This window comes from Netta rufina (genome assembly GCF_964035555.1).
Source record: "Netta rufina genome assembly, chromosome: 5".
NCBI lineage: Eukaryota > Metazoa > Chordata > Aves > Anseriformes > Anatidae > Netta > Netta rufina.
This window is the reverse complement of record NC_140128.1, coordinates 37,978,519-37,995,550: the sequence shown is the minus strand read 5'-3', so window position 1 is coordinate 37,995,550 and position 17,032 is coordinate 37,978,519. Positions and strand designations below refer to the sequence as shown.

The following is a 17,032-nucleotide window of genomic DNA, read 5'->3' as shown; positions in this document are numbered from 1 at the left end:
ATTGCAGAGAGACACTTTTCATCATTGTGAAAAGCCATCTGATTAGAGCTCTCATTAACCCATGAGTGAAGCTTCTTATCATAAGTTTAGATGGAGAAGTTCCTTGAATGCTTCAGGATTGTGAAGTTGCCATTTTTAAGAAACCTCAAAACCAGATTGCCAATTTGTTTTAGTTCAGCTTAAAACAAACTCCTCTTTCTCAGCAGATTTAAAGGAAACCTAATTTACTGTATATCTTTTACTCTTTGTCCTGCCAAATGTCTGGTTATCATGGAATTCTCCTGCTGCTGATTATCAGACACTGTGTATCTGTACTTACAATCCCTGACCATCCTTTTATATTAGTCCAATGCGTAAAGCAAAGATAGATTGAACCATTCCATTGTTCCTCTGTTAAACCATACTCAGAACCAGTCCTGATGGAAAAGGAAAAAAAAAAAAAAAAAAAACAAAAAACTAGTTCCATTCTGAGAATAGAAGGTGATTTTTGAGATTGGAATAATAAAGATTACTTTTCAAACTCCCTGTACATAGTTTTTGCCAGTTCTTATTCTTTTTTTTTTTTTTTAACCTCACTTCCAGGGAGAATTATGAAGAGGATGTGTGTCTGCACCAGGAATCATCTCCTTGACTCATAGGCATCTTGACCCTCTCTAATACAGATACATGGCGCAAAATCAGGCTGCTCTCTGTTTAAGCAGACATGATCGGCTTTGTTTAGAAAGCCATCTGATAAATATGGACAAATTAATGGGCACTGCATTCATTGCTGTGCTTACCTCTAAGTTGCCTTGGCAGACACGTCCCAGAATGGCACTGGGAGGCTGTGTCCTAGCAAGGGACAGCCCTCGGAGTCAGTCATGGCCTGAGCTGCAGGTTTCAGTCAGTATTTTGGTATACCCTGAAGAGCTGCAGGTTAGGTCAGAGACTTCAGGTAAAATGAAACTACGAGGCAGGAAGTGTTCTGGAGATGATAGGCTATAGTGCTGGCTGACAGCTTCCTCAGTGAACATCTGTCCTCCCTGGCTTGCAGCAGGTGACTGTAACAAACTACCTCTTGGAGGTCATATTTTTAGAACTACAGAATTGAATTTCATTCCTTAGACTTTTTACTTGCCTTCGCTTTTAATTATAGGTTGCAAGCTGGAGTCACAAACATGTAACAAAGACTCAGTGAAAGCACTGGTGGCAAGTCAGACCAGAATCAACACAAGCCTCTTCTCCTTTACCAGCCTCTTTTAACGTTTTGCAAGCGTTTCATCTGTCCTGGAAAACGGCAGTGAAGCATCTGTTGATTTCATTAAAATACAAAGATTCTTAGGTTATGAGGCCAGAAAGAGACATTATGATAATCTAGACTGATTTGCTATATAATTAATTCCCATCTCACTATGTCTTTTAGAAAAAAAACAAGATCCTATTTTAATTTAAAGTTTGCCGGTAGCTGAGAACATGCCATAACCTGTAGTAATTTATTTCAATAGCAAATTACCCACATGTAAAAATAAGTCATAATATTTTAAAATGTGAATTTCTCGAACCTCAATTTCTAGCCCCCAGATCTTATTATTTCTTTGTCACATGGATTGAAGAGCCCTCTATTGCCAAATTCCATTTTCTGCATAGGTACTTGTAGATTGTGATCAGATCACCCTTTAACCTCTACCTATTAAATGTACTGAATTTGAATATTCTTTGCTATGGGACATGCATTCCAGTCCTTTAATTACATTCCCTTTTCTCATTTTTGAACCTTTGGTTTAACAATAAAACTGCAGATATTTGAAGCTGCCTTAGCATTTCATTGCCCAAGCCAAATATACTGGTGTCTCTCTATTCCTGGTCAGGATTCACCTGGCAAATACACTCAAGGATTATTCTTAGTCTTTTGTTTACAGTGCTGAAAGTTCTTGTGTACCTGATGATACATCAAGATCTGGATGTCCGAATGTGGCTGTCAGTGATACCTAAAGCCAGACATGTGACTAGGTTAGGACTTTCTCCTTATGCACAGGTGTTTCTAAAAGTTCTCAGGCTAGGTTATAGGTTTGGGTTGTGAGTTTCTTTTGTTTTGTTTTTATATAAAGAAAATGAAGTAGACAGCAAATGCTTCAATGACAGACATTCAGATCTGGGTGGATCTTTGAAAAGAATGAATTCAGAACACTTGTATCTGTTCAACAGCCTTTCACATTTCTTCCGTAAGTCGCCTTTTGCTTGTTTGGTCTTTTTTCCAAACTAGTGACTCTATGGGTTACAAGTAATTTTGTGTAGTTTTCTCTAAATCCTTTGAAATTTGTCTACATCGAGGATTTCCAGTGGTGGTCCTGGTATAACTAATGAAATGCATGGCAGTCTGCAGCAAGCCCCAGATAAACCCAGGGCTGGACCCTCTGCCTTTCCCCAAAGGAGGCGGGAGCTGTTACTCAAATATCAAATACATGAAAAGGGGAGAGAGCTGGAAGCTGCATGTGTGTGTGAGTGTATTCCAACTAGCAGCTCTCATATGTAGGCTTTGTGTTATGTTTTTCCTCCTTGCACGGGGAGGGGCTGGGTTCAGCCTCTCCCATGATAGATTTTAGAGGAGAGTCAATAGCACTGTTGTATAAGAACAGTTTTCCCGTGATGGGATGGTTAAAGTCACACATGGTTCATTCAGACATGGCCTTCTCTTGCTCACCAAAGCAGCTCCGTAGCAGGGTGAAACCAACACTGCAGAGTTGCACCAGAAAGGCAACAGTCAGAAAATCCCATAGGTAAGAAAGATTCTGTCCACAGGAACCTATTTCCAATTATCCTCTTTCCCAGGCTGTCCTTTCAGTGAGTTAAGGGGTGGACTACACACAGCCTACTAAACACAGATTCCTGAAGAATATGTGAAAAGCCCTTGTAGGACAGAACCATCAGTCCATTTCCCCGGTGTTCTGCCTCCAGCAGTGACAGTAGAAGTGTTATTAAGGGAGAGCATATGAGCATGGTTTTTATCAGCACTGTATTTGTCTTACACTCCTGCAACATCCCCTGTCATTTGATTAGGATTATCAGATGGTCCATCCCTTCCTTTTTCCTTTAATATGAATTTGTGGACCTGCTGTCCATTTATCTTTGGTTCTTTTTTTGAACCTGCTGATGCTCTCTTCTCTGCCTCCGCAAATTCCTGCAGTAGCAAGTTCCAAAAGTCACTACTGTGTAAATAAGTACATCTAAAACTGTGTTTTAAATTTATTTACATAAACTTACAAGTTTCAGTGAGTGCCTCTAGTTCTGTTACTGCTGGATTTGGCAGGGCAGTTCTACATTCAGCTTCTCCACCGTCTCCTGTCAGTTTTGATGTTACTCTTTTCTCAATTTTCTCATTCTTTTCTAAATAGGACAGCCCTGGCCTTTTCAGTTTGTCCTCATAAAGCAGCTGCTCCATGCTCTTTATTGTTCTATTTATTTTCCTCTGTACCCTCAACTCCAGCATTTCCTTGAGATGCAGAGACAGGACTGCATGCAGTGCTCAGAGCTAGTGTCTGTGGAAAGCACCGGACTTGTCACACACATAAAGTATGTGCAGAAGTCTTGGGCAGTCCAGGAGGATATGTGCATGGAGTACATCTCAGTTGTAGCTGTGGCTTCTCTCTGCTGTCTGGCTCTGTTGCATCCATTTGTCTGTCAAGAGGCCTGCTGAGTTACTGGAAGGAGGTGTACGGTCTGTCTAGCCGGAGTATTTGACATGGTTAATCCACAGAATGAAACTACTGTAGGTCCACAGATTGGAAATATATTTTATTCCTGTTGCAGATATTAACAGGCTTGATGTATTTGGAGTCTGTGCAAGGGCAGAGTGCTTTACTGGGAACTAGAGCAAAATAAGCTATTGCAGGTCAATACTGTCCTCTGCTGGGAGGAACTACAGTGCTGTGCTGTGACTCCAAATGGGAATTAACACTTGGATTCCCATTTCACTCTGATGTAGGGCATTTTGCCTTTGGAACAGGGAGATATGATGCTGAACTGGCTGCACGGAGGAAATTCTCCTTTAATGCTTCACAAAAGCTGGACATTCTTCACGTGCTACAGCTGTGTTGAATTGTGATTTCATTTGTTTTTCATCCTGTGGACATCTACTTCAGACCTTGTTCCCCATCCTCCCTATTATTTGCCTTTTAATATTTACTGCAGATTTATTTCTCTGACTGCGAGCTAGCGTGGTGTTCCAGACTTTATTTCTGCGAGTTGCTACTGGGGTTATGAACTTCTGTCTGATTCTGCAGAAATTCTTCTCTGATCTACTTATGCTCAGTCTGCTGGTGGGTTTGCAGCCTAGAGAATATCAGTGAAGAAGCATTAACTGTTTGGTCGTGAAGTGCCCCTGGGCCTGCAGACTGAGTATTGCAAGCGTGTGTCCAAACATTATGTCTGCATGTTTTAAAGCCTGTCCATACAGCAGAGCAGATATTTGTAGAATTAGCAGTGTGTATCTCCTTTCCTTTCTCTTTTCATAGTAAATTGCTGACAACCTGTTCTGCTAGCAGTTCGAAAGCAGACGAAATCAAATCTGTGTGCGCATGATGCCGTATGTAGTAGACACAAAGAATTTTAAAATAATGACTCCTTTGAAGAAATCAGTTTTCAGTAGTGTTACAGAACAGAAATTCAATTTAAATTATGCTATTTGCAGAAATGCTTTTCTTGTTGTTTGTGCCAGTTTTGGGTTCAGGAAGCACAGAAGGCTGTTGAGAAGGAAGTGCTCTTTAGAAATACTACAGCTCTGTGCTTTCTCTAGCCCCTACCTCTGGGAGAATGGTGTGGGGCAGAGACAAGTGCTCTTTTGCAGCAGTTTAGTTCTGTGCCTGGGAGAAAGAGAAGAGCAGGACTTTCACCTGAGCCAGGCTTGTTCAGGAGTCTCTGGCTGTTTGGGCCTCTGCCCTTGGCTACTTTCCATTCCTGCAGCACTGTGCAGAGCTCAAAGTTCAGGTCCTTAGCCCAGGTTGTGTAAGAGCCCAGGCACTCAGTATGTAGAGGCTTTTGTGTGTTACGCAGGTATATCCATTGCAGGTTTGTGCCTACTGTGTTTTAAGATATATTGGTAAGAGAAATTATAAGTCCTTTGTATATATATATTTTTTTTTCTTGTAGCTCCTTAGAAGCCACAGGGCAATCACCAACAGTTCGCAGCAACTTAAGTATTTTACATCTCTCTTCTAGTAGTAAAGTGGGCTTATAAGAATAATAGAGAAATGACAGTGGTAGTACAGAGTTCCCTGCTGCGGTTAGCAGAGATGGACACGGAGGTTAAACTTCGTTATGTATTTTGTATGGGATTTATGCAAATACAACAGCGTGATGCCAGCCACACATGGTATTTTAGATACAAAAGCTTTTACAGCAGAGTGGGTCTGTGATAGAGTTAATTGTTCTCCCTGTCCTTCAGTAAGCGTTCTCTTCTGCTTGCTTATCTGATCTATAGACATCACGGAGTGCCCATTGCTGTCATTCCTATACATGCTCCTGGTTCTGTGCTCTCCTTCTGTCATCATGTCAGATTCTTGCATGGTCTCCCTTCTGCTCCCCACTGCCTTTTGGGAGAAGTTTATCTCCCACGGATGGAAGTAATTGGGGTATTTGTACTGTATGCAGGATTGATGTATGATATTTTTCCTTGTGTCTGACAGGTTGTTTATAAGAATAACGATATTCGTCTGGAGCTGTCTCGCTTGGCACGGATTGGTGATACTAAGATGAAGATCTATGGGGAAGTGAAGTTTGTATGTGAGAATGTGGCTACGCTGGATCCCATCAGCTTTGAGACACCTGAGGCCTACATCAGTCTGCCCAAATGGAATACCAAAAGGATGGGCTCCATCTCGTTTGATTTCCGAACCACTGAACCCAATGGGCTGATACTTTTCACCCATGGCAAGCCTCAGGAGAGGAAAGACTCCAGGAGCCAGAAAAATACAAAGGTAGACTTCTTTGCAGTTGAGCTTCTAGATGGGAACCTCTACTTGTTGCTGGACATGGGCTCTGGGACCATTAAAGTCAAGGCCACCCAGAAGAAAGCCAATGATGGAGAATGGTATCATGTGGATATTCAACGAGATGGAAGATCAGGTAGAGTGGTGGCTTTTTCTTAAGCAGATTGATCTTTCAGATCTAGACCTAGGGTTAGAAATCAGTTGTAAGAAGCCTTCAAAACCTATTAGGTGTAAGTCACCTTCTTACAAAAACTTAGTCTTACTCCATGACATTTATCCAGCAAAACAAAGATGTGAATGGCCAGGTTGTCGTCAAATGTCTAGTGTGAACTTCAGATAGCACATCGCAGAGGCAATCTATTAAAATTTACTCTGTCTTCCGATACTCTGGACCGATGTTTGCAATTTCATATGTAATTATAGTGATGGCTCCTTTGAAGGCTGTGGTATGGTTTAAGAACCTTCAGAACCATTATTATATAGTCCTTGTTTTGAGACATTCTCACCAATTTATTTTGAATTTCTATTCAAAAAGGAACTGGATAGAAATCAAATGAGCTTTTTTGTTGTGATCTGATATTACCATCTTCTGGATCTTGTATCTTTCAAGAATGCGGGGTGGGGGTTGGATTTTGTCATAAGGAAAATAAAATTAATGTGCACAAATGGTAAGAAATCAACATTTTCATCCTATTGTTTCCTTTAGCATCTCAAAATTTTCAGTCAGGTTTCTCCTTCACTCTCAGCCTGGATACCAAGCCTGTAGCAATCCTAGTTAAAGTATCTGGGTCAGCATTCAATAGATGTTTTTCCTTTTAGCTTCTCATTTTCAAAAATGTGTTTTAGTTTACTTCAAATAATATACTTATCTTGCGATTACAGAGAGGTATTTTGTTAGTTTCTAATGCTGTTTATAAAGCTAGCATACTCCTGGTGACTCTGAAATTGTGTAAGGAAAGAAAATAAATAATGTAACTTCATCTTGAGAACATGTGAGCAATTGTACTCGAATTCCTCCTGGACTGGTGGGATCTGAAAGCCAGGCCATGTGTCCCTTCAAAGGGAATTTTGCCTACGTTTGCAAGTGGATTTGGGATTTGTCTGGAGATCTCCAGATGATAGTAGTAGATCCCTAAGCTTGTTTTTCTAGTCACAGTATGTCCTTGGTACAGAGGAGCACAGCACTAGAATTTGCTTGCCTTAAGTTTTCAAAAGAGCTGACTTTTAGATGGTATGCAAAGCCTAGCTGTTTGAACAGGTCTTTGCCTGAAGCTAGTTTTTTCCTTTGATGATGTAAGGAGTTTTTTTTTGTATTTTGCATCGTGCTCTACTAGGGCTTAATATGTGTGGTTATACATTGCTATCTCTGAAAGACATCGATAGGAACATTTTATAAAAGAAACCCTAAATAAATAAATAAATTGAGCTTTGATTTCTTTAGAATTGCTAAAATTTAATTAACTTCCAAGGATAAACTCAATTACTAGCATTCAGTACTGCCTTCAGTTTTGCTTGCTCACTTGGGGACTGTCTGGTCCCTGAAGAGGCAGCTGCAGGAGGAGGAGAGACAGACATAACACTAAACTCTCTGCTAAGGAAGTTGGTAAAAACCCAAGGGACGAGAAGTACCCATGTTCATCTAGGAGGGTGTGACTGACAGGATTGCTACTTCATGGATGAGACTGGAGGACTGACTGGCTGGTTGTTTGGTTGTTCAGCCTGAACACTGATCAGAGATAACAGATTGTGAATTAAAAGCAAAAAGCTCAACAAAAATGAACACGTCTGCATATTCTCTCCTCTCTCTGCTTTTTTTTTTTTTTTTAATGTGTTTTCTGCTGATGACGAGTGCTGGGTTAATGACCCTAGTGACTGATGATGTGTCTGCCGGATAACCAGGATACCAGCATTCAGTTTTCCACACCATACCATTAGCAAGCATCAACCACATTTATCGTGTGATGCTTTGGTAGGCGTGAGGATTGTCCCTTCTTGTTTAGTCCTTGGCTTTCCTTCCACATGCAGAGTAAAGAATGGCTGCACCATAGAGGTGGTGGCGTTTTGTTTTATTGTTGCTGTTTGGTTTGTTTTTGTTTTTTAAATGCAGATACCTGCAGATACAGAAACTGAACTGAAATAATGAACTTAACAAATGTGGGCCACAAAATAGCTATTTGGTTTTAACGAGCTGGTGACCTACAGGTTCTGATTCTTGCTACTAAAGCAGCCAGTCCTTTGCTAGGTGTCAGCTCCCTTACTTCTTTCGATTTCAGGAACAGTCCAAAACTTAGGGCTCTGCTGAGCCTATAAAATAGTCTAACATCCAAATATTCACTAATGCTGGGGAAGCACAGCAGTCTTGCTCAAATAACCTCTGGCATCTCTAGTCCCTTTAGGATTTGTGTATGCTTTGGTCTGTGCTGCCTGCCAGAGGAACAAAAGCTGTTTTTTCTCTGTGCTCTGACAGAAGTTGACAGGCTGGACATGGACACCTTCTGTCCTGTGACCTTTCTGTCCTTTGGGAATGCTCCTACAAAACCTGTCACAGTTTCCAGCAGGAGAACACTGAGCATGTTACACAAGACAATGTTTTTGGTTGGTCTTTGGCTACAAAACACATGATACCCCACCTGCTGAGAGACTAAAAATCTTCCTGGAAGGTTCTTTCTGCAGTTTCATCAGTGTAGTGCAGTGCTTTGTATACCAGGGATTTGGAGAAAGAAGAAGAAAGAATAACGTTAGCCCATCTAGCTCCTCCTTCATAGGGTCAATTCAGAATTTTTCCATCCCAGCAGCTTAGTCTTAAAAGTCCTGTGCACCGGATCTAGTACCATAGTACCTAATTCCATAAGGATTCCATATCCTTATGGAATTAGGTGCAGGGTACAAAGCACTGGCAGAAAGTTTAGGCTGGTGTCTAGCCTGTTTCCTTTTTTCATTTCCTTCTCTTTCTCCAGGTTTTATGCTTCTCCTTGGTATTCAGTATTTCTTCTCTTTTCTTCTCTTTTTTTTTTTTTTTTTTTTTTTTGGGGGGGGGGGGAGGGGGGGGCTGTTGCATATGCAGGTGTTTGCTTTCTCTGTAGTAGCAGCTGTCTGGAGCTTAGTCCTTCCAGTGTTTCGGCTTGTTCTAGTCTTTCGGGTAATGTGTCCTCGATGTGCTGCCTTTGAGGAGTGGCAGTGCAGACACTGTAAAGGTCGCTGTGATCCTGTGGCTCTGTGACACGCTGCTGTTACAACTGTAGGTGTATTGTCACGTCTTCTTTTTTCTTAAAATGTAAAAGGGAAAATGTCTGTGGTGCTGCAGCTGGTTTTTACAAAATGATTCATCAAATAACCCAGGTTCTCTGTGTGCCTTTAATTTGTAACGCCTCTATTGCTTCTGGCACTCTGCTGCCTCTGACATTATTCCTAAGTTATTACTGAACATCACACACATGAAATACCTTGTCTCTGTGTCATACGTGCTGTTCTCCAAGATGACACCTATTCCAGCTGAAGAAAGAGCATATGTACATGACTGCGCTTTCTTACAGAGACACAAAATAGAACTAACTCTATTAACTAAACTCTCCCACCTTATCGTAGGGGTGTATGATAAAAATGCAATGATGTGGAATTAATCTTAAAGCTTGGATAGGCCTCTCTGAGGACAGGCTACCTTAATGCCAAGGCAATTGGATGTGATGATTTATTGCTAGGAAGAGTGAAGTGCTGATTTTTTGCTGAGAGTCTTGTGGGCAGATGTCCCTATCACAAAAGATGCTGAGTGCTTTTCTGAAGAGGACGCTGCTTTGTGACAAGAGAGACCTGTGTTATGAGCCCTGCTTTTCCTTAGATGTCTGATCTTAAGCAAGTCACTTGGCTTCTATGAACTTGTTCCATGTGTTCTGGTCACATCTGTGTATTAGAGGTTCTGATTAATTTATGTGCTGAAATATCTATGAATGGCCTCAGTGTAGTAGGTCCACATCTTGCTTGGAACATATGGATACCTTTACATTTTTAATAGGTGTTCTTCAGAAATAACCTTTGTCTTTCTATACTTCAATTTTCCTATATGTGAAATGGAATTTAGAATACTTCCTTTTTAAAACCATAGAATAATTTATTTTGGAACAAACCTCTGGAGATTTCTAGCCTAAACTCTGCTGAAATCCATGTTTCCTTCAGTGCTGTGCCTGGCTGTGTTTTGAATACCTTCAAGGATGGTGATTCCGCAACCTTTCTGAGGTTCCTGCTTCCACTGTTTGATAACCCTCAAAGTGAAAAATGTTCCTTTCCAGAGAGTTGGAATTTCCCTTTCTGCAGCTATGATCAATGCCTCTTGTCACTCCAAGGGCATATTGCTGGCTCATTTTCAAGTTGTTGTCCAGCGTGTCCTTTTCTGCAGAGTTGCTCCCTACCCAGCTGGTCCCTAGCCTGTACTGATGTGTGGGGTTATTCCTCTCCAGATGCAAGACTTTGCATTTATAGTTGTACATTAAACATTTCTTATAAGCCCTTTTCTCTGTCTTGTAAAGGTTTCTCTGACTGGTAGTTCTGTCTGTCCTTTCATCAGCCTTTCTCCCCAATTTAATGTTATTTGCTGACTTGATGAGGGTCTATTTTGTCCTATCATCCAGGTCCAGCTTTGATGAAACGTTTACTGTGACAGCTGTGTCATGTGAGTTAATACAGAATCACAGGATGGTTGAGGTTGGAGGGGACTTCTGGAGGTCATCTAGTCCAACCTCCCTGATCAGGCAGGGTCACCTAGGGAATGTTGCACATTCAGGCAGATTTTGATCATCTCCAGAGAAGGAGACTCCACAGCCTCTCTGAGCAACCTGTTCCAGCGCTCGGTCACCCTCACAGTAAAGAAGTTTTTCCTTATATTCAGATGGCATTGGCATTTTTCAGTTTGTGCCCATTGCTTCTTAACCTATCACTGAAAAGAGTCTGGCCCCATCGTCTCGGCACCCTCCCTTAAGATACTTACACGCATTGATAAGATCTCCTCTCAGCCTTCTCTTCTCCAGGCTAGACAGGCCCAGCTCTCTCAGCCTTTCCTCATGAGAGAGACGTTCCTGTCCCCTTATCTTCGTTGCCTTCCGCTGGACTCTCTCCAGGAGCTTTGTGTCTCTTGTACTGCGGAGCCCAGAACTGGCCACTGTATTCCAGGTGTAGCCTCACCAGGGCTGAGCAGAGGAGAAAATCACCTACTTCAAATATTCTTTTGCTTACTTTTCCTGTCCAGTCCTGGTACCATCAGATTCCTATATGTTCTCAGTACTTCTTTGCTTTGCTGGATGAATACCATTGAATAATGCTCAATTTTTACATGTTACTGTTCAGCCATTGCATTGCTAAGCTTGTGATGTTATGTTACAAGGTGGTGTACAGACACATGCTGATCCAGTCACTATATGGAAACACTTATGGCTTGGGGTTAAAGAGGAGAGGGAGCTGTGTAAGAATCACTGTCTCTGTTAGGAGTGTATTGGGGCAGGGAAGAATCTTTTATTTTCTTCCACTGAGCCTTAAACCTCACTCAATTATTGGAAGAAATGAACTAGACTGAGGCTGTAACTGAAAGCATTGATTGATGTCTCCTTATCCTCCTCTTTTAGGTACTATATCAGTGAACAGCAGACGCACCCCATTCACTGCTAGTGGGGAGAGCGAGATCCTAGATCTGGAAGGCGACATGTACCTGGGTGGGCTGCCAGAGAACCGGGCAGGGCTCATCCTTCCCACCGAGCTCTGGACAGCAATGCTGAACTATGGCTACGTCGGTTGTATCCGAGACTTGTTCATCGACGGACGAAGCAAGAACATCCGGCAGCTGGCAGAGGCGCAGAATGCAGCAGGAGTGAAGTCCTCCTGCTCCCGCCTGAGCACCAAGCAGTGCGACAGCTACCCCTGTAAGAATAATGCGGTCTGCAAGGATGGCTGGAACCGCTTCATCTGTGACTGCACTGGCACTGGCTATTGGGGTAGAACCTGTGAGCGAGGTAAGTTGAGTTTTCTGACCTCGGTTATGCAGAGCTGAAGTTGTGCAGGAGTACTAGAACAAAATCCAATGGTTCCATGATACTTTCTCCTGCCGATGTTGGTCTTTCCGGTGCTGAATTCTGGTCCCCACACTAAGAAAGCTCTCATCTCAGATGGTTTCTTTCCAGTCTTCTCCCACTTTCATTTCACGAGCTTACCTTCTTCATCTGCCACTTCACTCCCTAACTCTGAAGTCATTTTCTTCAGATTCTAGGATCACTTCAGCTGAGTACAGTTTTCCTTCTAAGGCAGACAATCCTGCTGCATGTGACAAGTTTCAGGCATATTACTGGAAACATTATCAAGTTTAAATTTGAACTATTGTGATATTTCTTGCACGAAACAGATGATGAACCCCAGTTCTGTCTAGTCTTCCTCTTTTTTTACATGGTAGGATTTCCTTGATGGCTGTTTATAGGTGAAATTATGAAATTACCTAATGGGATTGTGTTAACAGCAACATGTCTCCAAGTTCACCTCTGAAAGCAGATCTGTAGAAGATGGTGGGAGAGTCTCTGACCCTTATCATTATGTTACTGTAAAGACATCTGATTGGAGATGTGAGGCAAGAGTATTGCTGGTACAGGCAGGCAAATGTATGTGTTCTAGACCACACGGAAATGAATTCAGTAATGTAAGATGTCTGAGCTATACTCTTGAACACCAGGTGGTTCCATTAATAGTTGTCCTTAGTGTACTGGTGACACCCTTGGAATGAGCAGTTAAAAAAATGCAGTGCTAAGATCACTTAAAAAATAAAATACTTCCTATAGAGTGTTTTCTGGTATTGAAACCAAGTTTTTTGTTCAATAGTTGCTCATTAACACTTCTTTCTGACTGAGCTGCCCTTACAGTACACCCAAGAAACAACTATAAACTATCAACCCTATTAATCTTAGGGCTTTCAACACATTCTTTCTATTACCTTTTTGGCACCATGGCATAATGGTTATAGCATGTGTCTCAGAGTAGGAAGTTTGGATATTTTTAAGCCTCTGCCATAAATATGTAAGAAGCTGCTTTTCCACTCAGTGTTCCCCTCTATGCCTTTTTTACCTTAGATCACAGTACTGTATGACCCAAGAGAAACACTGTGGGAATTAGGCACTATGCACAAAATGTGAGGCAGATGTGAGATTTTGTAATTCATTTGCTCTCCAGACGATTTTCTTTGCAGGAATTTTTTATTAATGACTAGAATTCTTTCGACAGACTGGGTAGGGTTTTTAGGCTTTACTGCAAAATATGTGTGATCATTCATAAGGCTTCTCACAGCCAGCAATTTGCAGCATGCTGCCCTAAGCAGCAATTGCAGTTAATTGCCAGTGGTCCTTAAAACAGCTGAAGCGTCAACACTGCCATCCGTGCTGTGGGGACATGGGTGAAAACGTCATGTCATGAGATTCATGTGCATTGGCTGTGCCAATGTCAGCTCAGCAGTTCTCTCTTACTGACTACATTGGATTAGAGGATTCTGGAAGACGTAAGAGGTTTTTCTTAACCACAGACTTGTGAATCGTATTGGCCTGACTCTGTAGCCAGTGACAAGCGAGCTTCCCATTCTTGATCATAATTCTGTAATGCTTCTCTGCTGCCCAGCCGCAATCAGTGTGTCAATCTTGGGAATCATGTGAGAAGAGCCTTTTGGAACCACTATAAACATTGCAGCCTTCGGACAGGTTTCCAAAAAGTCAAAGATCAAGGGAAAGGTGGTGTGGCTGTGCGCATGGTTGGAAAAGAAGATGTGGGATGAGTGCTGGATTTGCAAGTAGCATGAACTCAATTAAAGTAGTATTCTGATCTCTTTCTTTATATGACTGATAAGTACTCTAAGATTAAAAACAAGTAGAGACCTGGCAAAGAGGACTTGTGCTAAATACCTAAGTTCCCTGTGCAGTCAGAGGAATGAGGTAGTTGCTTCTCAGGAGAAATCCAAAGCAATTGTGTGATCTGCTTGCCTCCTTTTGTTGATTTGTCTTGTCTCCTTTCATGGGTTATGTTGAGATCCTGGTCTGATATTCACTACTGCTGCACTCCAGAAGGTGCTAGGAAGGAACTGACAGCACCAAACTGCCAAGGCTCCCAGATTGACAAAAGAGATGATGTCTTGTTGGGGTGGAGAAAAGAGGCTGACGGACAGGACGTGATCCCACCTCTAAATGATGCTTTGAGTCCCTTGTAGTCTACTCTTCCTAGTCTGTGAATATTAGAGTTCTCCATTCCTGCTAAATGCCTGCTGTCTTTTCTCCCACGAACAACTTCCTTCTTCCACCCTTGCCCAGATGTCCTCTTGTGAGGACTCTTGGCCTTCCCAGTAACAGTTTGTCCTCGAGTGGCACTGTGCCTGCATCTGAGAAGGTTATGATCTCCTTGCCTCACCCTGCCCATCAAGCTCTGATGTGCTCCTGTTACACCTGGTTAAAGTATGCATGGTGGAGAGGAAGATTTAGTCATGCAAGAGACTCCTAAAATGACAGGTGTTTGGGGGGGGTTGTCAGAAATAAAAGGCAGACACAGAGAATTGGATGTGATCAAAGTTATTATGACTGCAAGTATATATTGCACTTAGTTTGCTAGGCCTTGGGTTGTGAAGAGTCAGGCATTAGAAAAAAAAAAAAGTTTGGAGCTGTACTCTTCATGGTATTTAGTCATTCTTGCATCCTCGGGTTTTAGAAGGAATAGGAATATCAGAGAACAGTGCAGTGAAGTCTCTATTCTAGAACACCTTGTTCCATCAGGTCTGCCGTATTGCTAGTTGGTTTGAATAAAGGAATCAGACATGGGGTAAACTTTGTGAGAGATGACAGAAAGGATCCTCAAATGCAATGGGTAGCACGTTTCCTCCTGTTGTTTGTGAAATACCTTCTCATATTGAACCCAGCAGGAATTAGGGTGCGTTGCAAGTCTGTCCACAGAAAGGGCTGGAGGGCTGATACAGACAGGGAGGAGAACAGGAAGATGTGGAGTGGTTAAGCTGCCATGAGGGTTCTTTAGTGGTTTAAGGTACTTAATGTCTTCTGTGCTCTTTAGTTTCTAATTTGTTAGTACTCGACATCAGCCATGGCATCAGGTCACAGCAGCCCCCTGTTAATTGCACTAAATGGAAGTACTCGAGGTGGAATTTGAGGTCTGGCTCATGGAGTGCAATGTGTTTCCTTGCTGTAATAATAGAGTACCTCCTCACAACCCACAGATATTTTTTTTCTGAAAAGAACCCCAAGGCTCTGGCATTAAACAAGAAGGAGGAGATGAATGTGTGTTGTATTCACATAGCTATTTCCTGTAGCTGCAGGGAAGATGCCATGAGCTCCAAAGGGTGATTGGGATCTGTTCTGCTGATCCTGAAAGCTCTCTGCAATGTTTTCCTTCCACCTGAACTTAGCAGAAGCCAAAAGCCCATGAACAAGGTCATATAGAAAAAGAGTACTGAAAATCAGATAGCGTTAGGCCAGTGAAAATTCAATGTTGTTCATCACTCACTTGCTAATGCTTTCTCCTACTTAATTGCCTCGGTTGGACTGCCTTTTATTATGAGGAGTATACTAATACGATACTGCGAGTTGATATGAGACTGCCAGTCATTTAAGACTGAAATAAAGGGCACTGAAGGTGAGATTTTAAGCCTTTCAAGTTAACTGCTCAGAACTAGCATACCTGGAGTCCTTTCTAGGTAAGAATGAAGAATCTTGTTCCAACTCTTTTCATTTGCTGAACTGCACCCAGTGTTTATTGCAGCAGACAAAGATATTCCATTCCAGTTCTCCCCAGGGCTGGAACCAGTGTCCTTTCCTGTTTGGGTTTGCTCACAGATGGGCGATTAAATCCTGAGCAAACCAGGCTTTCTCTGTGTTTTGCATCACACTGTTTGTGAACAGCAATGTACCTGCTGTTGGCAATGCTGATGTTGAGCATAGGGCTACACATTCAGTTTTATTATCTGCCTAGTACCTTTATGGCAATGTTTGCTAAGAACAGTTTAATGACAACAAACATCTGCCCATTATGTATGCAATAAACTGGGATGCTGTAAAATTACTGGTAATAAGAAATGCTACAAAATCATTTACTACATGGTTTAAGTGCTGCATCCGTTGATGTCTCAAGCACAGGTAGCAGCATAGATTTCATTTTTGTTTTAGAGAAGATATTTGATGATGATTACATATTTGAAGGTTTGTTTAAAAAAAAACAAAGCACTCAAATATGTTGATGCTTTTTAGACAGTCCAGTCCTTCCAAGTCTACGGAGTTATGCTGTGTAACTGCAGAGAATTTATTTTCTTATAGGACTGATGGTTCCCAGGGGTGCTGGACATGTTAGGAGAAAAGCCTTTGTTGCAGTGTTTTAATGCTTTTAATCCCAGCTGGATCTCAAATATTCAAAGACTTCAGGAAAGTCAAAATATCAGAATAATATTTATGATTTCATGAGATAAAATCAAAGATCTTAGAGATCAGAAGGTCTATTCTGCAACTCATTTTTCATTAACTTACTAGTGCCAGGTAGGTCCCTGCTGTACAATTTGCCAGAATGTCTCCAAACAGCAGAAAAATAGATTCCATCTGAAATTGGAAAAAGTTCAAGTAATCCCTTCACACCCATTTGCATTTTCACCTTACTAATTTCATAGTAAAGTCTCTATTCAATATGACCTGAGGCATGTTAGCTTTGCTAAGGGCATTTGTGCGAGAAGTTCATTTTCTCACTTACCATCAATCTGTTTGTATTACATGGCTGTTTCCCTCAGTGGCTGGTCCAAACAGCTACTACTGTGGCATACGCTGTCCACAGTTCTTCTCAAGAAATGCTGGCCTGTTTTTTTCTTTTTTGGACTTACCCTCTATCTCTCCATAATGACTGGCTGTTTCAGGGTAAGAGATTACTGTTTGGTGTTCTAACTGCTGTTTTTTTCCCAACTATATTAAGCTCAGGCCTTTATGTAAACTCAGCTTCTACCTAAAGATTTTGTAGTCTCCATCTTTGCTTCCTTTTCTTGCCTTCCATGGGGTAAGTTCTATTCTAACATCTCAGCAGCT

At 41.7% G+C, this 17,032-nt stretch overlaps 1 protein-coding gene across 3 annotated transcripts in view; it reads left to right on the top strand.

Moving 5' to 3' along the window:
• NRXN3 (neurexin 3) overlaps nt 1-17,032 on the top strand; it is a gene marked incomplete at its 5' end in the record, with an annotated part of 932,654 nt that overhangs the window by 237,435 nt on the left and 678,187 nt on the right. For all 3 annotated transcript variants that reach the window (XM_084286893.1, XM_084286894.1, XM_084286895.1), the window contains 2 exons: nt 5,661-6,099; nt 11,573-11,956. In XM_084286893.1, coding sequence (XP_084143019.1) covers nt 5,661-6,099; nt 11,573-11,956 — 823 coding nt within the window. The remainder of the gene's footprint in view (nt 1-5,660; nt 6,100-11,572; nt 11,957-17,032) is intronic.